Source organism: Pogona vitticeps, chromosome 4, assembly GCF_051106095.1.
Source record: "Pogona vitticeps strain Pit_001003342236 chromosome 4, PviZW2.1, whole genome shotgun sequence".
NCBI lineage: Eukaryota > Metazoa > Chordata > Lepidosauria > Squamata > Agamidae > Pogona > Pogona vitticeps.
In genome coordinates, this window is record NC_135786.1 from 69,970,502 (window position 1) to 69,996,888 (window position 26,387).

General features: G+C 39.8%; 2 protein-coding genes across 6 annotated transcripts in view; both read left to right on the forward strand.

The window, feature by feature from the left end:
* YIPF1 (Yip1 domain family member 1) lies at positions 1 to 18,749 on the forward strand. 5 transcript variants are annotated; one of them, XM_020799640.3, is made up of 10 exons: positions 1 to 283; positions 3,496 to 3,539; positions 5,790 to 5,953; positions 9,232 to 9,312; positions 14,271 to 14,358; positions 14,450 to 14,566; positions 15,055 to 15,221; positions 16,008 to 16,190; positions 16,769 to 16,846; positions 18,456 to 18,749. In XM_020799640.3, exons 2-9 carry the CDS (start codon positions 3,509 to 3,511, stop codon positions 16,838 to 16,840), a joined length of 903 nt encoding a protein of 300 aa, XP_020655299.2. In that variant the 5' UTR covers positions 1 to 283; positions 3,496 to 3,508; the 3' UTR covers positions 16,841 to 16,846; positions 18,456 to 18,749. The 5 variants fall into 5 exon arrangements, with proteins under 5 accessions (XP_020655299.2, XP_020655296.2, XP_072853747.1 ...); XM_020799637.3 differs by having other exon boundaries at positions 24 to 283; positions 3,465 to 3,539; XM_078392897.1 differs by lacking the exon at positions 1 to 283 and adding an exon at positions 343 to 386 and having other exon boundaries at positions 3,465 to 3,539.
* DIO1 (iodothyronine deiodinase 1) overlaps positions 18,699 to 26,387 on the forward strand; it is a 10,942-nt gene continuing 3,253 nt past the window's right edge. Inside the window, exons 1-3 of the mRNA XM_020799641.3 lie at positions 18,699 to 20,803; positions 24,748 to 24,891; positions 25,468 to 25,667. Coding sequence (XP_020655300.2) covers positions 20,473 to 20,803; positions 24,748 to 24,891; positions 25,468 to 25,667 — 675 coding nt within the window. The 5' untranslated portion in view covers positions 18,699 to 20,472. The remainder of the gene's footprint in view (positions 20,804 to 24,747; positions 24,892 to 25,467; positions 25,668 to 26,387) is intronic.

A 26,387-nucleotide genomic window follows, 5' to 3' on the forward strand; every position in this document is an offset into this window, starting at 1 on the left:
CTTTTGCGTCCCTAATGCAGTTTACGCCACGGGTCGCGCGTTCTCTCGGCGCGTGCACGCGGGGCGGCCAAGAAATATCGCTGCCTGTCTCTTTAAAAAGGAGCGGATGAGGCAAGGCACAGCCTGCGCAGGTTGATTTGTAATACAACAGGACTTAAACGGGAATCTCTCTTGTCACTTTAAGGGAGACCGCCGGGGGGGAAGGGCGCGCCATTCGTAAAGCTTCCGGCAACACAAGACTTTTCTGACGCGACGTTTCTCATCGTTCCTTTGCAACTTGCAGGTAGTAATGGCGCCGCCTTGTGGGGTGGATGGGGACTAGAGAGTGGCCTGGGTTTGGAGGCTTCGTACGTGAAGAGAAAGGAGAGAGGGAAATGCGTAATGGGGTGGGGAAATCCTTTCCCCCTTCCCGATGCCTTGGCGCGGAGATGTCTCCTTTAAACAATATTAGCAAAGCTTTAGTAGGGCTATCATCCGTATACAATATCTGTGAAGGCAAGGACGTTGACGCGTGTTGTAAACCAGTCAGTCTGTTTGTTAAAAGGGTTGGACTCGGTCTCTATTGATACAGATCGGGTTCTCCGTAATATGCTTTTTTTTTTTTTTTTTTTTTTTTTTTTTTTTTTTTTTGTCGTTAAGTCGTGTCTGGCTCTTCGTGACCTCGTGGACCAGAGCACGCCAGGCCCTCCTGGCTTCTACTGCCTCCCGGAATTGTGTCAAATTCATGTTGGTTGCTTCGATGACACTGTCCAACCATCTCGTCCTCTGTCGTCCCCTTCTCCTCTTGTCCTCACACTTTCCTAACATCAGGGTCTTTTCCAGGGAGTCTTCTCTTCTCATGAGATGGCCAAAGTATTGGAGCCTGAGTTTCAGGATCTGTCCTTCCAGTCAGCACTCAGGTTTGATTTCCTGCAAATGGAAAGGTTTGTTCTCTTTGCAGTCCAGCACCACATTCAAAAGCATCAATTCTTTGGGGGCCAGCCTTCTTTATGGTGCAGCTCTCACTTCCATACATCACTACAGGAAAAACCATAGCTCTGACTTTGCGGACCTTTGCCAGCAAGGTGAGGTCTCTGCTTTTTAAGATGCTGACTAGGTTTTTTCATGGCTTTCCTCCCAAGAAGCAGGTGTCTTTTAATTTCGTAGCTGCTGTCACCATCTGCAGTGATCATGGAGCCCAAGAAAGTAAAATCTGTCACTGCCTCCATATCTCCCCCTTCTATTTGCCAGGAGGTGATGGGACCAGTGGCCATGATCTTAGTTTTTTTGATGTTGAGCTTCAGACTATTTTTTGTGCTCTCCTCTTTCACCCTCATTAAGAGGTTCTTTAATTCCTCCTCACTTTCTGCCATCAGAGTGGTATCATCTGCATATCGGAGGTTGTTGATATTTTTTCCGGCCATCTTAATTCTGGCTTGAAGAACTTGCCATAGTTTGTTGTGATCCACACAGTCAAAAAGGCTTTTGTGTAGTCAATGAAGCAGAAGTAGACATTTTTCTGGAACTCTCTGGCTTTCTCCATAATCCAGTGCATGTTAGCAATTTGGTCTCAAGTTCCACTGCCCCTTCAAAATCCAACTTGCACTTCTGGGAGTTCTTGGTCCACATACTGCTGAAGCCTAGTTTGTAGGATTTTGAGCATAACCTTGCTAGCATGTGAAATGAGTGTAATTGTACAGTAGTTGGAGCATTCTTTGGCACTGCCCTTCTTTGGGATTGGGATGTAGACTGATCTTTTCCAGTGCTCTGGCCACTGCTGAGCTTTACAAACTTGCTGGCATATTGAGTGTAGCACCTTAACAGCATCATCTTTTAAGATTTTAAATAGTTCGACTGGAATGTCATCACCTCCACTGGCCTTGTTGTTAGCCATGCTTTTTAAGGCCAACTTGACTTCACTCTCCAGGATGTCTGGCTCAAGGTCGGCAACCACATTATGTGGTTATCTGGGACATCCAGATCTTTCTGGTATTATTCCTCTGTCTATTCTTGCCACCTCTTCTTGATGTCTTCTGCTTCTGTAAGGTCTCTACCATTTTTGTTCTTTATCATGTCCATCTTTGCACAAAAGGTTTGTCTAATATCCAATTTTCTTGAACAGATCTCTGGTTTTTCTTTTTCTATTATTTTCTTCTATTTCTTTGCACTGTTCGTTTAAGAAGGCCCTCTTGTCTCTCCTTGCCATTCTTTGGAAGTCAGCATTCAATTTTCTGTAACTATCCCTATCTTCCTTGCATTTTGTTTCCCTTCTCTTCTCTGCTATTCGTAAGGCCTCATTGGACAGCCACTTTGCTTTCTTGCATTTCCTTTTCTTTGGGATGGTTTTTGTTGCTGCCTCCTGTACAATGTTACGAGCCTCCATCCATAGTTCTTCAGGCACTCTCTCCACCAAATCTAGTTCCTTAAATCTGTTCTTCATTTCCACTGTGTACTCATAGGGGATTTGGTTTAGATTATACCTGAGTGGCCCAGTGGTTTTTCCTACTTACATCTGTTTAAGCTTGAATTTTGCTATAAGAAGCTGATGATCAGAGGCATCATCAGCTCCAGGTCTTGTTTTTGCTGACTGTATAGAGCTTCTCCATCTTCTGGAGCTACTTGTACTTGTCATCCGCTCTTTCTCAGTAGCATGTTGGACACCTTCCGACCTGAGGGGCTAATCTTCCAGCATCCTATCTTTTAGCCTTTTGTTTCTGTTCATGAGGTTTTCTTGGCAAAGATACTGGAGTGGCTTCCAGTTCCTGCTCCAGGTGGATCGTGTTAATCAAAACTCTCCACTATGACCTGTCCATCTTGGGTGTCCCTGCACAGCATAGCCCATAGCTTCTCTGAATTACTCAAGCCCCTTCGCCATGACAAGGCAGCAATCCATGAAGGGGATTTTTTTTAGTTATAGTGCAACATAATAATTGTAAAGATAGCCTCCCCCCCCCCCCGGTCAGTTCTGCTACTGGATGTTGCAGTAAGGAAGGGTTTCCTGCTCTTCCTTTGTGGAGACCATCTGAACCAGTTGGATTTACTCACAAAATTGCTCCATGTTCTGCAGAAGGCAGCAGCTGAAACCCTGCTGCTTTCTTTTGCATGTGGAAACAACAAATGTTCAGTCAATTCTAGCTGACATTTAATGAGTCAGCACTAGGATTCTCAGCCCATTAGCTCAGTGTGTGCTCAGCAGGCTTTGCTAGCCTGAATTGACTTAATATTAAACTGTTTTGCTTTCTGCATGTGTAAACAGAGCAACAGGATCTCAGCTCTTGTGTTCTTGCTTTTATCTTTTTTGCTGGCATGCATCTGAATGAAGAAGACTAATCTTGTCGGAAATCTGTTTGAAGCATTTTTCAGATAGATTTACAGAATAGGTCTACATAGCTTCCAGAACTCTGGAAGTCAGTTTCAGCAATACGGGAATAAAATTAGCATTTTGACATTTCACACTGTACCTATTTTTTTTTGATATTTTTCAGCTGTTTTTCCTCTTCTCAATTACCTCAACAGAATTGGTGCATGAATGGCAGCTGTGGATGACCTAAAGTTTCAAGGTTACTTATAAAATTATGCTTCCGTCTGTGGTTTCTCTGTTCGCTGAGTTTAATTCTGGTTTGGTAATTTATATCTGATTCGTAGTGCACAAAGTGTTATATTAGTGCCAATTTCTGTTCTTTTTTTAAACAATGTTCCTAAGTATTGCAACATTGCTTAAATGTTAGGTAGTTGATTTTTGCACTACCTTTTTGCGCTTCCTTTTAAAAGGAACATTATCCTTTTAAAAATATAGATATGTTTTTATCCTGCTCTTTTCCCAGAAAGCTGAGAGTGGTGTGCATATTTCACTCCTTTTTCTTAAGAAAGCATCCTGAGTAAACTCTGGCAAGAGTGGTGTGTCCCTTTCCCAGCCTGCTAGATACGAGGGGGTGCTGATAAGTATTGAGCCTTTCCCAGAAAAAATTGAGCTAGGAAGCTATAAATTGCAGGGGGTATTGGCCAATTTGTCTGTATTCAATGGTGCGAAAATCAACTACCTATTATTTTAACTTAACTTTCATGTTCAGGTCCAAAGTGAACATGGCAGCACCTCCAGAAAAGTTCAATGTAGAAGAGCACAAGACCATAATCAAGTTTCTCCAAGGGAAAGATGCAAAGCAGATCCAGGATGAAATGTCACAAACTATGGGTGACAGTGGGCCTTCATATGCAACAGTTAAACGTTGGGTTGTCAATTTTAAAACTGGCCATCAGTGTTGAAAGTGAGAAACCCAGTGGAAGGCCTGTTTCTGTCTTTGTGCCTGCAAATGTGAAAGCCATCCACAACATGATCATGGAGGACTGCCGAATATCAGCCAAAAGTATTGCTATATATCTGAGAATATCATGTGAGAGAGTTGGTGCCATTATCCACAATGACTTGGAAATGAGAAAGCTGGCAGCAAAGTGGATCCCCAAATTTTTGACAACCGAACAAAAGAGGAAACGTGTGGAGTCATTGGTGGGTGTTTTGGAACATTTTGCAAGAAATGAGTCAGATTTCTTGAGCACACTGGTAACTGGTGATGAGACATGGATCTACTGTTATGATCCTGAGACAAAGAAACAGTTTAAGGAATGGAGGCACAGTGGTTCCCTCAGACCAAAGAAGTTCCAAGTGCAAAGGTTGGTGCAGAAGCAAATGGCAACATTTTGGGGGAATAAGAAGGGAGTTCTGTTGGTGGACTACCTCCAACAGGGTTCAGCCATTAATACAAAATATTACTGTGCTTTATTGATGACGTTGAGAGAAAACATCAAGGAAAAACGTTGAGGAAAGCTCTCCAAAGGTGTCATCCTGTTGCATGGCAACGCCTCATCACACACTGCAGGTGAAACAATGACAAAACTGATGTCCTTAAGCTTTCAAGTGATGCCCCATTCACCCTATTCTCCCGACCTGGCTCCTTCTGACTATTATCTGTTCCCCAAACTCAAAAAACACCTAAAGGGACAACGATTAGGGAGTGTTCTGGAGGCAACTAATGCTGCAAATGAGAGGTTACACCAGCAGTCGGAAGAATTTTATTTGCAGGGACTTAAGAAGCTGCAGGACAGACCGTTGCAAGTGCATTGACTCCCTGAGGGAATATGTAGAATAGTGTGGCAGTTACAGCTTCCTAGCTCAATTTTTTCTGGGAAAGGCTCAATACTTATCAGCACCCCCTCGTAAAAGGGAAGAGGAGACAAAGAAGGAGTTGTCAAGAAAGCAAAGAGAAAAAGGGTGGCCCTACTTGCTAGTGGTCTGGGACTCCTGCCTTAGCTACAAGAACTACAATTACTGAAGTCCAAAATGGTGGCTACATACTTGGAGAATGCACCTCCATTGATTTAAAATATCCATCCCCAGTCACTTATCTCCCTTTCTGTAGATAAAATGATTTGCAAGCATTGAACAAACTATCCTCTTGTTGCTTTCTAATCAAAGCATGTGGCCCTGCAGTGGCATGGAGCTGGCTCCACGCTTTCAAGTCACCATTTTCAAACTTAACCCATCTCCCATGATTAGAATATCTTGCCATGATGAATTACTTACTATTCTGCTTTCCCCCAAGTTTCGTAATGCTCAGTTTAATGAAAAGACATGGCTTGCCTGAATGGAGAAATGATTCTTAATTCAGCATGATTTTACTTGTTTATTTTAAAAATGTATAAATTTTAGAAAACATGATATGGAATCCCTGCTAATTCCATGCAGCAGTATATACAGGGATAGATAACATTAATGTAAAAATCAAATCTTTGGGATGCAAAATTTGCTTTTTCAGAATTTGATGACGCAGCCAACTTGCTGGCAGCGAATCCAGATGCTGTCACAATAAGCATTGATGAACCTACTGAGAAACCAAAGAAAAAGCATGGACATCTGCAAGATTCTACAAGAGAAGAAGATGATGAGCTATTGGGGACTGATGCTTCAGATAAAACTGAGGTCAGATAATAATTCAAGAATTCTGTCTCACAGTGTTACTCAGTATTTAACACGTTGTATGGAAATGGCAAGAGAGGCTGTTCAGTGTAACATCTGCAGGAAATTGAAAACATGGAGTAGTTTTCATCTGGTCAGACTACCAGGCAGGAAAAAAAAGTTATATGATCCAAGAAATCTGGTACCAAAGGCTAGAGTTCTGTGAGTTCCTACCTATAGAAGTGGAAAAGATTCTATGATGAATGGGATACGACAGCTTTGGATATAAATTGTTGGATTGGTTACATGTCAGCTGTTAGCACTGAGCTGGCATGCAAAATTGCTTTTGTACTTGTTGTAATCACAGATTTCTAGCATACAAATTGCAGCAGTTAAATGTGAACCATTACTTAAATGTAAACAAACTGAAGAGAAGTACTGTAATAATTTTAGGATTGTAGCCAAATAATTGTTCTACATTAGTTGTTTGTAGACCTATTTATAGCAGTACAAAGTTCATATAAACCTTTCAACAACAGAAAGGAGATTTTCTTTCTAGATCCTGCAATATTTCTTCTTTGATCTGTTTTTTTCCTGCCTGGTGTGAAATCCTACAGAGAGCAAACTGAGGGGAGATACAGCTACCCAGCCCTCCGTAGGAATACCGATTAGAGGAAAGTATATCTAAATGATAGTCAGTGATAAAAGGATGCATCATTTCAGAAATACAGTGGTGCCTCGACTTGCGAACGTCCCTAGTTGCAAAAAATTCGAGATACGAAAAGCTCTGGCCACAAAATATTGCTTTGACTTGTGGCCGGAGCTTCGAGTTACGAAAAAAAATGCAGGGGAGGAGGGGAAAGCATGAAATTTGAATTTTCAGTTGACCGTTGGCCAACGAAGAGGCTGTGTGTCTGCTACCTCGCTCATCCCAGCAGTTAGAAAGTGAATAGGGAGAGAGTCTTCAGACTACCTGGTACTGCTTGGTACTGCCTGGTACTGTACTGTATAGACTGTATTTTTTGGCTTTTTTTAAAAAATTGATTTTTGGATTGTTGACTTTTTTTAAACAAAGAGACTGCCTGTTGTGGGTGAGTACATATACTGTACAGTATTTACTGTACTGTACAGGGTTTTTTTGCAGCTTGGTGAGGGGTAGGGCTAGGTGGGGGTTATGTTTCTGTGCCCTGATGGGTCTTGCAGTGTGGGTTTAAAATGTGAAAAGTATACTGTAACATAAAATTAAAATTAAATGTGAAAATTAGACTGTAATTTTAAAATGTAAAATTTATTTATTTATTTTTGCATTCTGTGGCTTCTAGGATTTGTGTATGTATATATATATATATATATATATATTTATTTATTTATATATATATATATATATATATATATATATATATATATATATATATATATATATATATATATATATATATATATATATATTTGTTTATTTGTTTATTTGTTTATTTGTTTATTTATTTATTTAATATCCCGCCTATCTAGCCAACACAGGACCACTCTAGGCAGCCTCTCTGTTGTTTTAAAATGTGTGGATTTAAAATGTGACTCCAAAGTCTTTTTTTTTTCCTTTGGGGATCTGTTTGCTTAATAATAGTTGGTTGTTGATGCAGGCAGGCTGTATAATGCAGTTTAGACTCCACGGCCTTTTTTTCTTAAAATCAGAAAATATTCTGTGAGGGGCTGTGGTGCTTGCTAATGCAGCCAGGCTTGAAAATGGAGTTTACTGTAGACTCAAAGGTGCTTGGTTAAAAGGTCTTCTGTTTAGAAGGTGTTCTCCTGCCCTTTTTTAACCTAAAAGGTGCTTGGGTTTTGTTTAAAAGGTGCTTGTTTTTAAAAGTGTTCAGTTTAGAAGTGTTCCCTCCCCCCTCCCTCCTTTCCTGCCTTTTTTTTTTTTTGACCTAAGATCATCTTAGGTCAAAAGAAGAAAAATTCTCCCCCTAGTGGTAAAGGTAAAGTAAAGGTAAAGGTTCCCCCTGACAATTTTGTCCAGTCGTGTCCAACTCTAGGCAGCGGCGCTCATCTCCGTTTCCAACCCATAGAGTTAGCGTTTGTCCGCAGACAATCCTCCGTGGTCACATGGTCAGCGTGACTAGACACGGAATGCCATTTACCTTCCCACCGAGGTGGTACCTATTTATCTACAGTGGTGCCTCGCTTAACGAGCGCACCGTATAACGATTAAATCGCATAGCGATCCGTTTTTTCGGATCGCTAATGCGATCGCACAACGTTTTTCCTATAGGGAAAAATTCGCTTTGCGAAGACCGGTAAGCGTTTCGCTTACCGATCTTCGCAAAACGACCCCCGCTGATCAGCTGTTCGGCGGCCAAAATGGCCGCCGGAAGCCGGGAAATGGCCTAAAATGGCCGCGCAGCGTTTTCGCGCCCTCGTTAAGCTAGGCGAGGGCGCGAAAATGGCTGCCGGCCATTAGAAAGCTTCGTTGAACGGTGAGTATTTGGCTCATTTGGAACGCATTAAACCATGTTTAATGCGTTCCAATTGAAATCCCTGCCCCGTTCAACGATGCTTCAGCATAGCGAAGGTTAATCCGGAACGGATTAACCTCGCTATGCGAGGCACCACTGTACTTGCATTTTTGCATTTTGCATGCTTTCGAACTGCTAGGTTGGCGGGAGCTGGGACAAGCGACAGGGGCTCACTCCGTTGCGTGGATTTGATCTTACAACTGCAGGTCTTCTGACCTTGCAGCACAGCGGCTTCAGCGGTTTAACCCGCAGTGCCACCATGTCCCCCTAGTGATAGAGTACAGATTAACCAGCTTTACATTAGTTCTTATGGGAGCTAATGCTTCGACTTAAGGACAGCACCTCTGCATAAGAACAAAAAAACAGCCGGAACGGATTAAATGGTTTCTAGTGCATTCCTATGGGAAATGGTGATTCGACTTACACAAATTTCGAGATGCAACCACAGTTCCAATACAGATTAATTTCGTAAATTGAGGCACCACTGTATCTACAGAACAAGGCGAATCTAATTCCTTGACCAAAAGCAGATGATCCCAGATTGTCTGAGCTTTGGCTAAAGCCAAGGGGAGAAAAGTGCACATGGTTGTAATAAGAATAGCTTTAAGAATTAACAGGGTGTCACCAGATGATAGACTACATGGTATAAATCTTGCTAAAAATTCCACTTCAGAGTTAAAGTATCATTTCCAACTATAATAAAAATTGTTTTCAGTTTTTATATAAAAAGGCATGCTGATATTTAGCTACTCTGCATTTCTTTTCATCTTTTAAAATTATATCTTCCAGTTGCTTGCTGGACAGAAGAAAAGTGCTCCATTTTGGACATTTGAGTACTACCAAACTTTTTTTGATGTTGATACCTACCAGGTTTGTAATCTGCCAATGGCACTTATTCAGTGATCTTTAGATTATGCTTTACATTTAGATCGTTTCTTTGTTTTGTTGCAAAATGGTTCCAACACGTTGTTCAATTAGCAGTATGAACAGTATTATTTAGAGTCCATCATACTGCTTCCCTTTACAGTGGTGCCCCGCAAGACGATTTTAATTTGTGCCATTGAAATCGCTGTCTTGTGAAAACATTGTCTTGTGAAAAGCATTTCCCCATTGGAATGCATTGAAACCCGTTTAATGCGTTCCAATGGGGAAAAATTGTCATCGCCCAGCGAAAATTGCCCATAGGGAAGCCGCTTTGCGAAGCGCCGATCCGCTGTTTAAAATCGCTGTCTTGGGAAAAACGGGCCTGAAAACACCCGTTTTGTGAAGATCGCCCCAGGGAAGCCATTTTGCAAAGTGGATGATCAGCTGTAAAAATTGTCGTCTTGCAAAAAAATGGTCCACGAAGCACGGACCAAATTGTCATCCATCAAAATTCCCCCATAGGAATAACTGTTTTGCAAAGCAAAATGGCCGTCGCAAAACCTTGTCATCATGCGGATTCGTCAATTTGAGGGGTAATCATCTTGCGAGGTACCACTGTACTTGTACCTTTACACGATCAGTGATTCCCAACGTTTTTGAGTCGTACCGCCTTTTGTAATAGCCAAGCAACCTGCATCCCCCTGCCATATTTGCATAAAAATGAATTTTTAATAGGGTAAAGCCATCCCTTCTCGGAAAGTAGAGGTTTCCTCCCCCTGCCCGAAGGGCCTGTTTCTTATGCACACACATGCACACTAACTTTAATATCCAACTCTGAAAGGTGTTGGAAATAAGGCAATATGTGACACACACAGAAAACACTTTGCAACCTCTTGGGGATCATGACCCACAGGTTGGGAAACACTGTACAGTATAGTGTTTCTCAACCTGTGTATGTCTGTGAAGATTCTCTGTCATCCAAGTGAGGTTACCTGAAAGTTGAGTCATGGCAACTGGACTTCTTCTGTATTAAGCTGAAACATTTCGCTACTCACCCAAGTAGCTTCTTCAGTTTGAGGAGAGTTGGTAGGAGACTCATGATATATCCTCCCCGTTGTTTTCACTTCCCCCTGGTCTGAGTAGACTCGTTAGATGGACAATGGATGGGAGGGTGAGTGAAAATCCCACCTCTGCAGTCCTTCTCCACCCATTGTCATGGGTCGTTAACAGTGGTCTTTCTGGTGGATGTGGTCCTGATATTTCTGGGGACAGATGAAAGGGCAGCATGATAAGTAGGAGACAGATTGTGTCTGAGGCCTCCATCCCTGCTGAGAGAGGGATTTTCTGTATGCACATCTATGGCCTCTGTGACCTCTCTCTGAAACCACCTATCTTCTCGGTCCAAAATGAGTACATCTTGGTCATCAAATGAGTGTCCTTTGTCCTTCAAATGAAGGAACACTGATGATTGTGGTCTTGAGCTGTTGCCCCTCCTGTGCTGGACCATTCTCCTGTTTGGTGGCTGTTTGGTTTCTCCAATTTATACCTCTGAACACTCCTCTTTGCATTGGACCGTATATACTATATTGCTCCTGTTTTGTTTTAGTGTTTGGTCTTTTGAGGGGATGAGTCCCTGCCTTAGTGTGTTTGTGGGTCTGAAGTGCATGGATTTGTGGTATTTACCAAAAATCCTTTTGAGCTTTTCAGACACACCCGTCATGTAAGGAAGGACCAGGTTCTTCCATCAGCTCTGGGTCTCAGACTGTTCCACTCTCCTGCTGGGTCGAGACATTGCCTTGTGAAAGGTCGATTTTGGATATCCACAGGCCTTAAGGGCTGTCCTCAGATGTCCATCTTCCTTCTTCTTGGCTTCTGTGGAGGTGGGGATGTTTCTTGCTTTGTGGTTCAGCGTCTTGATGACCCCTAGTTTGTGTTACAATGGGTGATGAGAGTCAAACAGCAGGTATTGATCGGTGTGTGTAGGTTTTCTGTAGATTTCTATTCCTAAGCTACCATTGGATCCTATGATGACTGTACAGTCCAGGAAAGCCAGGTGGTTGTCTTTGGTGTCTTCCCTGGTGAACTTGATATTTGTTTATGTGGTCTGTGAAGGCCTGTACTTCCTGAATCTTGATCTTCACCCAGGTGTCATCCACATACCTGAACTAATCCAATCAGAGTCATCCCCTGGAATATGTTTAGTGCCTTTTCCACTTATTCCATGTATGTATAAGTTGGCAACCATGGGCAACACCAGGGAACCCATGGCACAGGCATGTTTCTGTCTGTAAAAGTCCCCTCTGTAGGTGAAATAAGTGGTGCTCAAGACACAGGTCCAGGAGCAGGCCTATCTGGTCCGGGTTGAGGATGCTTCTGATAGAGAAGGTGTTGTCTTCTTCTTGTCTCCTTTTTACAGTTGTTAGGGCATTGGGGGTGGGAATGTTGGTTAAGAGAGAGAGATGTGACATCAAAGGACACCATGGTTTCATCAGTATTTAGTTTCAGTTCCCTGACCTTGGACACAAACTCCTCTGAGTTGTGAATGTGATGATCCGTGTGCCCAACCAATGGTGCTAGGATGGCCAGGTATTTAGCAATGTTGTATGCTACCAAGTTTATGCTGCTGTCAGTGAGTCTGAGGGGAGCTCCTTCCTTGTGTATCTTGAGAAGCCCATAAAAGCAGGGGGGGCTCTCCAAGATATAACTGGTGGTAGGTTGCCCTGTTGATGATGTGGTCCTATATGGAAAGATGGAAATGGGCCATTTCTTTTGAAAAGTGTGATTTAGGTCTGTTGCTTTTCTCTGTGTCTTTACATGTTCAGTGTGAGGTGTGAATGCATGTTCAACATGTTTGTGCTTCTAACTGCTTCTTGTTTCTATTACAATTTATTTGATATTTGATATTCTGGTTTTGTGTACAACTATATAAATTGTTGTCCAGATTGAATAACCTTTACACCATCATTACCATCTCAGTTGACTTGTCTGTCTTGCTATATGCGCTTCTGTCATCAAACTATTCCAATCTAGTTTTTCAAATGGCTGTTTTAGTAGAAAAATAATGGGGAGAGTTGTTTAGTAATACAGTGGTGCCTTGCTTAATGGGTGCCCCGTTTAACGGCAAATCCGCATAGCGATTAAGTTTTTGCAGTTGCAAAAGCGATCGCATTACGATGATTTAGATCAGTGGTTCTTAACCTTTTTGAAAAAAACGCCCCCTTGAGCCATTGAGGAAGTTATCATCACCCCCCTCCCCGCAGTGATGATATCTTTTATTTATTTATTTATTTATTTATTTATTTATTTATTTATTTATTTATTTATTTATTTATTTATTTATTTAAGACACTTAAATCCAATGACCCCTGAAAACAAAATTAAATTCCAAGAAAATGAAATGCCCCCCAAAAAGTAACATTTAATGATTTAGTTGCAAGTGAATTTTAAGACGCAAGATGAAATATAAAAAGGGCATAAAAACAAATGCAGGAACTAAAAATTTCAAGACAAAAAGTCTGAAACTAAATTAAAATTGTAGGAAAATATATATTTATGCACACTGTAAAAAGGCTGCAGCCATCTTCACAGGTTTGGCTTGCTCCAGCGCCCCCCTACCGCCCCCTTCTGCTCCAGCGCCCCCATGCTGCCCCTTTTCGTTCTACCGCCCCCCTAAAAAATGAAATCGCCCCCTGGGGGGCATTATCGCCCACGTTAAGAACCACTGATTTAGATATTAAAAAATCGCTTTGCGATGATCGGTAAACTGTTTCGCTTACCGATTTTCGCATAGCGATGTTTTTAGAACAGCTGATCGGTGTTTCCAAAATGGCCGCTGGGTAATTAAAATGGCCACCTGCTGTGTTTTTGCGCCCATTCCTCGCTTACCGGGCAGCGAAAATGGCGGCCGTGTGGAGGATTTTCGCTAAACGGTGAGTTTTTTGCCCATAGGAACGCATTAATTTCGTTGTATGGTATACTGTGTATATACTTACAATGACAATAAATTATATTATTATTATTATTATTATTATTATTATTAAACGTGTTTTAATGCATTCCTATGGGCTTTTTTGTTCCGCATAGCAACGAATCCACATAGTGACGATTTTTCTGGAACGGATTATCGTCGCTATGCGGGGCACCACTGTACATAAGTGGGATAGCAGGAGCGTTAGGAGGCCATTCACAGAATTGTAGCAAAGGAGATTGTTATATTCAGAAAAACATAACACAATCAGTGACCAGTTCAACCATAATAGCCTTGGTCAGAGAAACTGTTTCTTACTCTTCTAGAAATAAATATCTACTGATGCTTCTTTCTTATTCTCCTGTCAACTTCTGCTTAAGAGGAATGGTAGGTTTCCTCAACCACAGTTTTCTATATGGAAACTTGTGATTTAAAGGGTTCTGCAAATCTGGATATGAAGAAATATCTAATCCTGATTTTATTTCTAGTTAGAAGGGAACACTTAAAACATAATTTCACAGTTCAGATATTATGGAAAACTGTGGTTAGGTATACTAAGTTAGTTTTCCTGAGCTTGGGGTGAAAGAGGAAGGAGTGTATGGGCACATTGTATGTTTCCAAGCTCTTAAACCTTGGTTTATCAAACAAGTGACAACATTGACCAGAATACTTTTACTTAGCATAGTAAATCACACTAGAATAGACCCATTGAATCAATGGGGAATTTAGGGAGTCCTCTGCAAGTTCCATTGATTCAAATCAACCTACTTTAAGTGACTTGCTTTAGCACAGTAACTTACAATTAGACTAGGCCCATTTGAATCAATTGAACAGGAGTTCTTACTAAATCCCCATTAGTTCACTGGGTCTACTCTAGTGTGATTTACTGTGCTAAGCAACAGGATTTTAGCCATTGAATACTACATTCTTATAATCAAAAGGTATTTAGCACTTTTAATTAAAATCTCAATCAAATGTCCTGTATTACTTTTAATAGGTTTTGGACCGAATTAAAGGTTCTGTTTTTCCAGTACCAGGAAAAAATTTTGTGAGACTGTACATTCGAAGTAATCCAGATCTTTATGGTAAGTACATATTATCATAAAAATATTTTTCTACTTTTACACCAAATGGAATAATCAGGATAATTTATCTTTCACTTTTGTTCCCATTAAGGTCCATTTTGGATTTGTGCCACATTGGTCTTTGTCATTGCTATCAGTGGTAATCTCTCAAAATTCTTCATCCATGTGGGGAAACCTGCTTTTCATTACGTGCCTGATTTCCAAAAAGGTTCGTATAGTTATATTAAAAATCTATTCACCAGTATTGGCCCAAGGTGTTTTGCTTCAGCCATTTTTTGGATGTTCTTATAATCATAGAGAAAATGGCTCCCTCTGACTCTCATTCCATGCAGGTTAAGAGTGTAATCCAACCCTTTGCCACCACTCACTGTCCCCTAGAATCTGCTGCCAAAAGTCACTGCATCACTGTGTCTAATGACTGTGCCAGTTCTTTTTTTTTTTTTACTCAAAGTGTGTCGGAAATGGTCAGACTGAGAAATCTTATGATGCATTTCGTATATAACAAACAATAGCTTGCAACAATAGTTTAAAGCTGTAGGCACAAAAATAGCCACAGTAACTAACTGCATCCTGTTCAGACGCCTCATAAAGAAAAAGAACAGATCTGTTTGTATCTTGTGAGGTGGCCATTTCTGTGATGTGACAGACTGATGAAAGTGGTGTGATTCTTTGCACTAACTGGCATCTCTTTCACAGTATCCATAGCTGCAACCGCCATCTATGCTTATGCTTGGCTAGTTCCTCTAGCTCTCTGGGGATTCCTCATGTGGAGAAACAATAAAGTTGTGAACATTGTCTCCTACTCATTTCTTGAGATTGTGTGCGTTTATGGCTATTCACTCTTCATTTATATTCCAACTGCGGTAAGTACAGTGTAAATAATTTTTTGGCATATTCATGAAGAGCAAGTGCTGAGTGAGGGGAATATCTAAAATAAACAGACCAATACAGCCTTTTGACATTTTGTATGTGAGCCTGAAAAGATTATATTATGTCAAGTGTGGCATACTAAATATTAAAAAAATGTCATTGAGGTTATTACAATTTGATTTGGAGGATTATCCCAAACTGTGGAGTCTAGCATTCATAATTACTTAGTCTATAGTTTGGAAAAGTCAAAATGTGTCTTAGAAAGCTAGAACACTCTGTATCAGATGTGGGGCAGGGCTAGAAGATGGAAAGGATAGAAGTACAGTTGCATAAATGAAAGGCTACATATGCACCATCAGATTTTGCCCTTTGAATTTGGCTTTACAAATTGAGTTAGAGACACTATGTTTTTAAAAGGATTTATTTATTGTCTTAATTCTGGGTGTTAGTTATTGATACAGTACATTAGGACCCCCTTATCCATGGGATCGGTATCTGTGGTTACATTTATCCATGTCTTGAAAATTTTAAAAGAAAAAACCCAGAAATACATATTTTCATGATGTAGTTATAAAAACTGGCCACTAGAGGGGGCAGAGACCATACTATGTGTAGGGTTTGCTATTATCCATGGTTTTGGGCCTCCACTGGGGGCTTGGAACTGATCCCATTCAGATATGGGGTTCCTGTACAAACCAAACGTAATACTGTATTGCCATAAAATTGTACTTGGTGAGAACTGGCAATGACGACTTCATTTCCTTTCTTTTTAATTACAGATTTTGTGGATTATTCCACAGAAAGCCCTCAGATGGGTTTTGGTGGTATTTGCTCTGTGTCTTTCAGGATCTGTTTTAGTGATGACATTTTGGCCCGCTGTTAGAGATGACAACCGAAGAATTGCCGTGGCTACTGTTGTGACAGTTGTGCTTCTCAATGCCTTGCTTGCTGTTGGTTGCTTGGTATGACAATTCTGTTTCCCTTTTGCATACAGTTTTTCTTTGATCACTTGACCTAAGTGACTTGATCTACAGATGCCAAGACTTTTTTTAATAGGGAACAATTGGAAATTTCACAGCAAAAACATATAATCACATTGCTGTTAAAATACTGAGAGAGATTATCTGACTTGGTGCAAGAAATCTATTACTCATTAACTTAACAGCTTTTTCAGAGGTTCAGCACCCAATACAGGCTCAGGGTGCAAAAGTGATGTGCTAGGTTAATTAAATCCTATGCTGCAAGCACGCTTGGCTTATTCTGCTGCATTTTATTTTTAACAACTTTCAGATAATTACCGCAACCATGTTCTAATTTGTTCTGTGTCTTCCTATTACTGGTTTTCCGAGATACTGTATGATGCTTCATATAAATACTGTGTCAATCAATACAGAACATAGGTTTATTAAAGCTTATTGTTGCATTATCTTCTTCTTCTTACTCACATAACCAACATATTACGTTTTTAAAAGTACAGGGTGTATAGGAGGCTCACTTGCAAAAAAACCCCATTCTCCTCCTTTACTCCCCGGTAATGTAGGCCTACTTTTTTGATGCTCCGGAACTGGATATACCTCCTACTGTACTTCCACATAATGGAACAAAGGCTTGATAACTGGTAAGATTTTACCGATTTTTTAAAAACAATTTTTGGTGTGTTTTCGGAATTGTAATTAATTGCAGATTGAGTACTAATTCCACTCACATCCCTGCTGTTTCTCACAGGGCTACTACAGCTGTACTGGCATCCTCCACAAATTGTCCAGCAGTGTCATATTTGTCTCCTTGTACCTGACAAGTACAAGGTTGCTGAACAATTGTCCTATTTGCTTTTTTCTAAGTGGAAAGCCCTAGCAAGACAGCACCAGCATTAGGAGCTTGGATCAGTTTTGGTAGCTCTGTGAATGTGCCAGCAAAGGGCCTCCTACATCTCTTCCTGTTCTTGAAAAGCCTGTGGTACAGAATGCTGTCTTGGGTAAGAACTTGCCAGGAAAACCTGGATCAGAGACAGGCTCCAGGGACAGCACAGCAGAAGCTTAATGATTCTGTACAGAATTAGACTATGATTTTTTATTAAGACATAATATCAGGCCTAGCACAGGATTTATTACTACCTAGGGCAAAGATAAGAATGCTACTCCAGATTCCATTTGCAGAAATAAAGAGAGCTGGCAGTTTTATATTCAACAAAGGCATTGGGGCTGTGTCTTCCATAGTACTTGAGGGCAGCAGGCTAGTTTATGCTTATAGTTTAGCTGCAGCAGTGGACACAACAGTGTTCTTCAGCACCTTATAAAGCTTTCCACGTCTCAACTGTAGCATCTGCTACTTGAAAGGACTACCTCATTATATCTGATGGTAGGAATACCCTGCATAATATTTTTAAGATAATGACTTAATAAAATTAAAGCAGAAATTGAATAGGATGTGGTCTTAATTTCCTTAAGGGGACTTTGCAGAAAGCAATATACAGTGGCTCATATTAAGTATTAATAGGGTATCAATCAGAATAGCAATCCATGTACATGCATAGTGAAGGCCATTGTACTGCAGTGTTTCTTTATATGTATAATGTACACCATGCACAAAGAGAGGTCATCTAATCCATGGAGACTACTCTGTGCCAAAAGATCTGGAAAGGCTGTGTTCTTGGTACAACAGAGACTTCAAATATAATGCAAATGTAAGTGCACAGATCTGCTGAATGCCACTAGTATGGTACAAGAGAAACCTGTTTTCCATTCCTAATGGTTCTAGGGTTTAAGAACAGTGCAGTTCATTGATTTGGTCAATCACTTCAAGACATAGAAAAAAATCCGAGAGCCCTAGAGATCCAAATCAAAACTGTATTAGGAAAATACATAGGGACATGTATGGAATCCTCTCTACGTTTTAAAAATCCAGACAAATGGTGTAGACTAGGTAGAGCAGATACAGAACCTGAATTTTGTGCACTGTTTAGCAAACATCCTTCAGCAAGATTAGTCTCTTCCTCCCCAAGTAGTACTGATGAGGGAGGGAAAATGGGGAGACAGAATGAGAGGGGAATTAAGAGAGGAAAGAGTAGTAGCTCCATCTATTGCTCAGCCCCTCCACTATCGGTGGGCCATCCTCAGCAGACAACCTGCAAGATTCCTCTTCATGTTGCAGAATCTGGTGCATTCTTCTTTATCTGTTTGTACCTTTTAAATACTAACTACTTGACTTTTCGTCCCCCACCCACCCAGATACATCTGTCTTCATCTGCAATATTGCTTTATTGGAGCTTTCCCAAACCAAAAGATCTGAAGGAAGGAAGTATCAGTGAAACATCCTGAACTCACAGTATGTGAAAACAGCATAACTAACCTGTAATGGACTTTAGTTGAAATTCTGCTCTGTCGAAGCAAAAGGAAAATAGGATTCAATTAAGTGGAGCCAATTTCACCTGAAGATTTTGCTGCATCTGATTTATTATTTCTTAATTTTTTTGCGTAACGTACATACCATTTGTCATCAAATAAAACTGATTGGAAATACTATTCTTCTGTGTATTTCTAAATATTTATTTCAAGAACAGTGTTTATTTTGCTTCATGTATAATATAAGCTAGTATGGGCATCTGCAGGAGTCTTTTCACAAGGGCCAAAGTTGTATATTTAAAATAGGAATCTAAATGCAAAAAATAAGCATTTCATAATGAAAGAAAAGCCCTCTTCAACTTGACTTTATTAGTATCTCTTAAAAAAATTCAAAATTAAAAAAGCTGTATGGTTTTTGCATAATCTAAAAGCAAGGGTAGGAGAGACCTTTATTCAGACCACTTAAAACGGCAACAAACAAAAAATGCCAGCTTTCAATCCCTACAAGTCTTCAGCAGGCTGTGCAGCACTGCACTGTGAAGGGTGCAGCAAAAAAACATGTGAAGGTTCCAGAAATCATGGCAGATGTCCATGGCAGATCTCTTTCTTAAAAGTAAGTTCACAATATCCTGCAAACATGTCAAGAGTGTAGGTTTCAATTTCCCCCTCTGGTGGCCATTGGTAGGATTGTCTCTTCCAGCTCACCAAAGGATGATGATGAACATCATCATTTTAGAACTGCCAGATATTCAGTATCCCCTCCCCCATCATCCAACATTGAAGAAACCCCTTAAGTGTGTCAACACACCAAAACTAACACATATACTATATATGTGAATACACTGGAAAATGTTGTCATACTTCCCTCTCCTTCTCTGTCTCTTCCTTCATGCAAAGTTCAGTGTAATAATCTTCTAAAATTTTGGTTTGTCTCAGTTTCTTAATATTCTAAATAAATCTGTATTATTTTTAAACTGTAAAAGCTTATCTGGTAATAAGTGATATAATTAACATGGTTCAAGTCTTTAAAAATGAAACTGAACATGTTTTACTTTAAGTGTACTAATAAACAAATTTCTAAGCAATGAAACTATTGTTGTTTATCAACTGCATCCTTGTCATCTTATAAATGGAGAAACAAACCATGTAGTGTTATTTTGTCTGTGGCAGATTATTTAAAGATTATTTCAGTTTTAAAAATTTCAAACACAAGCAATTTTATTTTTATATCAAACACCCCAGTGACCAACTCAGATCACATTATGAGCCAGAAATGTGATGCTGCATAAAAGCTTATCATAAAAATCACTGGATGGTATTGTAGAGTTGGATGACTCCTGAATTTGGATTCAGATCCTAACTTAGTCATGACCAAGTCATTGTGAGTCCAGTTCACTTTGCACAGCTTTTATAGAGACATAAAGGAAATCCTATATATGTCCTGTTTGTGTTCATGGAAAGATAGCATGAAACCAATAAGATTACAATACTGAATACCTGATGGCATGGCATGTCGAACTTAATTTACTTGGATTTTCTTTCATAGATGATGTCAAAGTATGAAGCAGTACACAGTAGAAACCTTGCGCAGCTTATCTGCAGCAAAGATTCCTCTGGATTCTGATCCCAGAACAGATAACATAAGTCTGATATATTGAAAATGATTAACTATTTCATTTACAGTAACTTTCTGTTGATGGGTTTAAGATTATTTCAGAGTAAACAACTGGCCACAGTTTACGCCCTTTTATGAACCAATAGCAGAGGTCACGTAGCTGTATGTAGTAACTAACCATGCCTATTACTGTAATTTATTAACCTGTCCTGCCTCTCTCTGTTTTGTATCTAACCTCACTGCTGGAGTTCTGTTTTGCAGAATGTAGGAGATTCTCATTCTGCCAAGATGTTTAAAATCAGAAGATTTGTACAAAAAGCCTGGATTCTTTTGCAAGTGTGTCTATGTACTGCTGTTGGTAAAATTCTTATGATCTTGTTCCCAGATACAATAAAAAGATATATCTTGAAACAAGGGGAGAAGAGCGGCATAGGGACAAACCCTAATTTTGTCTATGAAAACTGGGGTCCAAGCTTCTTCAGCTTGCAATACTTACTCTTTGTCTTGAAAGTCAAGTGGAGAAGGCTGGAAGATGAAGCGTTTCAAGGTTGCCCTGCTCCCAACACCCCTGTAGTCGATTTTGGAGGAAAGATTCATCACATCCTGGACTTCATGCAAGGCAAGTAAAAACTATGGTATGAATTTTTGAGGGATTAGCTATCTGTTAAAATAACTGTGATTTGGACGACCACTTTAAAACATCGTCTCCTTCTGGAATAGTAGCTCATTGTGATGTTGCATCATATTGTAGTTGGGAGTGGGTCTGATCCAACAATTGGTTACAAACCGTTTAAATAATTCACTATAAAATTGTGAGGAGGTGGTCAATGTTTCTTCTTCGTATGAATGATTTGGGCAGAGATGACCAAACATATTCATGTTGCTTTCTCACATAATTATCTACTCCTAGCTAGGTCTATAAGGAAGGCAAAGGGGCAAACTTTTAAGAGTCTGAAAGGAAGCAACAGTATGTTGATGTTCTCAGCACCAATGTGTTCAACATGATAAATATATAAAGGATTGCCATCTAAACTTTAGGTCTTTTCACAATATATCTGGGAAAAGAAGCATCAAAAGGCACAGACAGGTAAGAGGTAGAGTTTCCTGTAGCTCCAGGCAGTCTAAAGCTTTTGCCAGGAGAAATCAACACAAACTGTCTTTTCAAACATTTTCTTAAATCATTAAACTGCACTTTTTAATAAGTAAAACTGCTATCTTTAAAACACACAGAGAGACAGTTCTTAAATGGGAACACATGCATAAACACTCAAAACAGACCTTATATATTTAAAGATATATTCATGTAGTCATCCTGCTAAATATGCAATGTAAGATATTTCATAGGCAGTTGTGACAAGTGTGATACTGTGAAGAAAATAAGAACACATTGATTTCAGGACTGGGTACAATATTTGCCCCCAACTTTTATAGCTTTAATCATTTTAGTTAAAACTAAAACGAATCTCCAGCGGTAAAAGCATGGGAATGAGTCTGAGTCATGGCCAGTGAGTGGGAAGCTTTTTTGTTTTAAACCCCCTTAGCTGTAGCATGAAACTACTGACTCTGCAGCAATAGCTGGGAATCAGAATATCTCTACAGCCATGACAAGGAAGGGTGAGAAAGAAGCAGAAGAGAGCCATGTTGGGTGCGGCTACATTGGAAAGCTAAAATAGAATGATTTGACTTTGCTGCAATTTGATTCACAGCCTTTATTATGTCTGAAATTGTAATCAGTGCTCACACTGAGCTTTCAAATTGAATTGGAAGTTAATCTCCTACACCAAAAATTCAACACATGGCCAACTCCAAGCACTTTTCTCCCCCTACTTCTCTTTTTCTGCCTCTCCCCACTCCAACCTCAGCTGGCCTCCATATCTGACACCTCTTTCCTTTCATACCAGTGTTCCACAAACCCCTCTCTCTGCTTCTTCCTCATAGTGATCCACCCCTACACTTAATGACACCCGCTCCACTATCTTTCACACCCACACTCCCCTCAGACAAAAACACACATGTGCACACTATCAATACAGCCCAGCGGCATGTGCATGCAGGAGATGAAGAGGTTGGTTAGGTGCCTTCCTACATAATAAAGGTGGCAAAGACCCCGAGTGTTGTGGTGGCTCTTTTCCTCTGTCCTCCCTTATTCCTCTCTCTCTCCCCCCCCCCCTCTCTCTCTCACACACACACACACACACCACAATCTCCGCTGTCTTTCATTGCCCCCCTCTCTCGCGCTCCCTCTCTCTCTTTTTGAGACTGGTTCTTCTTCTGTTCTGCCCTCTCCTCCTCCTTTACAGACACATCCTCCATCTTTATACATAACCGCCCAAAAAACAAGCTCTTTAGAATCCTTCTGGCAAGAAAAAAGGAGAGGCCTTCAGGCAGGAGAGAAAAAAGTTGCTTTGTCAGCAAAAAAGTGCTGGATGGATTCGAATCAGCACTTGTGTCATGAAGGCAGCAAAATAAATGCTTCGAATTCACCCATTTTATAAGCGGAACAAATCCTGAGGTATTTTATGATGTAATCAGGAGCTTAGACAGATAAATGAGGCTGACAGAATGTGAAACATTTATCACACAATTTATAGAAACAGAATCCTATTAATGCAAGGGACATAAGATTATTCTTAATCTCTCTCCTTCTTTGCATGATGATATTTGTTTGTTTGTTTTCCATTGTGTCCATCTAATGGCAAAGCACTACTCTGGGTGGCTTACAACAATACAAATGTTTTAAACATTATCTATGGTGCCATTGGTTTTTATGCTGTTTTAATCTTGTTTATTGTCTGTTTAATATACATTTTAATTTGTTAATATACATTTTAATTTATACAGAATAGTGCACCTGCACAAACGGGGTGGTATATAAACTAACTAATTAACTAAATAGCAAAACATAAATTAAAACAACAAACAGAAAAAAGAAAATCCCAACCCAATAATACCATCTGTATCTAAAGGATACCAAACTAGCTCCAAATATGGTGGCAACAAAATATGGCCTGAACCCTGATTGAAATGAATCAGGTCTATCAGTGTCTTCCAGGAATGTTTGCAACTGATCAATTTGCCCATGAACAGTATATTGGAGACAGGACAATAGCTGTTTAAGTAATCTGTTGCTAGATTGGCTTTTTAAATAATGGGTCAGATCATTGTCTCCTTCAGGCAGGAGGACATATATCCCTCCCGCAAGGAACTGTTCATGATCTGGGTGGACCATTCCACCGTCACCACCCTGGACAATTTTGAAAGTCAGAAAGGATTGGCCAGGATGTGGTAGCCTTAGAGTATGCAAGCACCTTCTCCATGTCATCAGACATCACAGGCTGAAATTGATCCAGTATAACTGGACAAGACAGGGATTTGGACATCTCAATATGACTTACTGTCATATTTAATTTATATTTAATTTCTACTTTTAACCAGAAGCCACTGTTTTAAAGTGGGTGGGGATGCAGAAAAATATTAAGCAAACACTCAAAGTTCTTCAATATTCTTGATTAAGAATTGTCCATTCTTGATTTACCAACTGCTCTTTGCAGGCACTTATTGCTGTACTGAATTAATGTCTTCTTATCAGACTAAAGAAATAATTATTTATTAACTTTTTTTTGTTACAGGAAAACAACCTACAGTTTGAATGATGCATGAACAATAAGAGTGTTGCAGGATAGGGGGAGAAAGATGCAGATCAGCAACAAAGTTGATTGATTGAACAGTCTGTAGATCCATGCTATAAGAATTACGTACATGGTACAATTTGTAGTCCGTGGCATCTAGAAAGTGTCAGGTTAGGGAAGACAAATACGAAAGGAGTAAATCTGAATTAGAACAAAACAAAATGCCACTGGTGGAACAAAGTCAAACAAAGTAACAAAGATGTTGCTGTTTTAGTCTGTGCTAAACTTGTGCCACCAGTGGATTGTAATCCATGAACCTCACATCAACATAAATCTAGCCAATGGCTTTGTTAATTTGTTGAAGCAAAAGAGAAATTTTTGTACAACCTTTAAGACTAGTTTTTTTCATAAGCTTTGTATGTCCAAGTACACATTGTCAATTCTCACACTGAAATAAACGTCAGCTTTAAAGGTGTCACAGGCCTTTTTGTTATGCACACAGTAATGTGCCATTTTATTCACGAATTTCCTTTAAAACTAATTAATAACATTGGCCATTATCCTCTTGGGGATTTCTGTGCATGCCAACTGAAAGATGCAACTAAATTTATGCAAGCGGTTACACTTTCTGACAAATCGCTTGTTTTGTGACTGTGCAACAAGTCATACAACCAGTTGTGCAACAGAATGTCTGCATGCAAATCCCTCACAGGATACTGGCCTAATGGTTGACTTAGTGAATTAAAAACATGGTCTGCAAATGTTAATCCAAAACAAATTAGGTTTTTTAGACCCTTTAACTAAAATCTTAACTGAGCTTTAAGTTTTAAAATTTCAATCTCTGACAGTACAGTTTTAGGTACCTATGTGGAAGGAGATTTGCCAGACTTCACTAAAAAGCTGTGATCCTAATAATACTTTATGTCTCTTCCAGAAAACAGGCCTTTGGTTCTAACATTTGGAAGCTGTACCTGACCTTCATTTATGTTCAAATTTGGCGAGTTGAAGAGGCTTGTTGAAGACTTCAAATCTGTAGCAGATTTCCTTGTGATTTATGTTGAAGAAGCCCACGCCTCAGGTAAAACCTGGTTGCTGTTATCTGTGTAGAACATCTAAAATATAAACTACTGTACTCTAAAATATGGTGTTAATTTAGCAGAAAGAAGTATTAATCAGTTTCTGACATTTATATCCTTCTAACCGCAATGTGGGAAATTGAAATGAATGGTTTTTAAAAGAAAGAATTAAATGCTCCCTTTTATAAATGAAACCAATTTTGGATTAAATACAATCCCTTGCTTAATACTCACTAAGAACTTTGTACTCTAATAGTGCTTAACATTCTCTAATCCTGGAGAATCATTGCCTGAATTTCCAGTGTTCAGTCAATGAATGCCAAAATGGTATCCCACCCCCCCGAATTGGTATCAATAGGCTTGAAGACGAAGAACCCCCTAAAAACAAAAGCTTTTAAAAAATACAAAATTTCAGAATGTTATCTGTCTATTGGAAATTTAAGAAGTAGAAAATAGAGATAGAATGGAACAGGTGGAATCCTGATCAGGGAATATGCCACATTGTAGCTTGTACTAATTAATATCACTATGAACAGATGCTACGTATGTCATTAGCCTAATCTTGCTGCTTCTTTCAGACAAGTGGGCCTTCAAGAACAATATTGTTATCCAAAGTCACAGAACTCTCCAAGATCGTGTCCGGGCTGCACAAGTCCTATTAAAAGAGCATCCCTTATGTCCAGTGGTTTTGGACACGATGGAAAACTTGAGCAGCTCTAAATATGCAGCACTTCCAGAAAGACTTTACGTGCTTCAAAGAGGAAAGGTTGTCTATAAGGTAACAAAATGTTAGCAGTTTGGTGAAATTCTTGCAATAAAGGTACACTGTATGGCAGTGATTAGAGTAACTTAAGTACAGTTGTGTTCAAAATTATTCAACCCCCACTGAAATTGAATGTTTTGGCCATTTTGACATTGATTTTGATCATTCAGTCATCTTGCTTACATTTACATGAAAGAGGCACTTGTAGGTCAGAGAAATATAACCTTAAGTTTATAATGAAATAACCACAAATGTCTTTTCTGTGCTCACATCATTATTAGTTTTTATTCAACCCCCAAGTGACATTCAATCTTAGTACTTAGTACAACATCCTTTTACAGTTATAACAGCTTTTAAACGTGAAGCATAGCTTGACACAAGTGTCTTGCAGCGATCTACGGGTATCTTCGCCCATTCTTCATGGGCAAAAGCCTCCAGTTCAGTCAAATTCTTAGGCTTGCGCACTGCAACTGCTTTCTTTAAGTCCCACCAGAGGTTCTCAATCGGATTTAAGTCTGGTGACTGCGATGGCCACTCCAAAATGTTCCAGCCTTTCCTCTGCAACCATGCTCTAGTGGACTTGGAGGTATGCTTGGGATCATTGTCCTGTTGAAAGGTCCAACGTCTCCCAAGCCTCAGGTGTGTGACGGACTGCATCACATTTTCATCCAATATCTCCTGGTACTGAAGAGAATTCATGGTACCTTGTACACGCTGAAGCTTCCCTGTACCTGC

Bases quoted from the DNA above. Each gene is read 5' to 3' on its own strand.
- YIPF1 (XM_020799640.3), top strand. From the start codon at position 3,509: ATGGCAGCTGTGGATGACCTAAAGTTTCAAG. The intron at 9,313-14,270 runs GTTTGTAATCTG...TACTTTTAATAG, and splicing joins TTGATGTTGATACCTACCAG to GTTTTGGACCGAATTAAAGG. The intron at 16,191-16,768 runs GTATGACAATTC...CCGGTAATGTAG, and splicing joins TGCTTGCTGTTGGTTGCTTG to GCCTACTTTTTTGATGCTCC.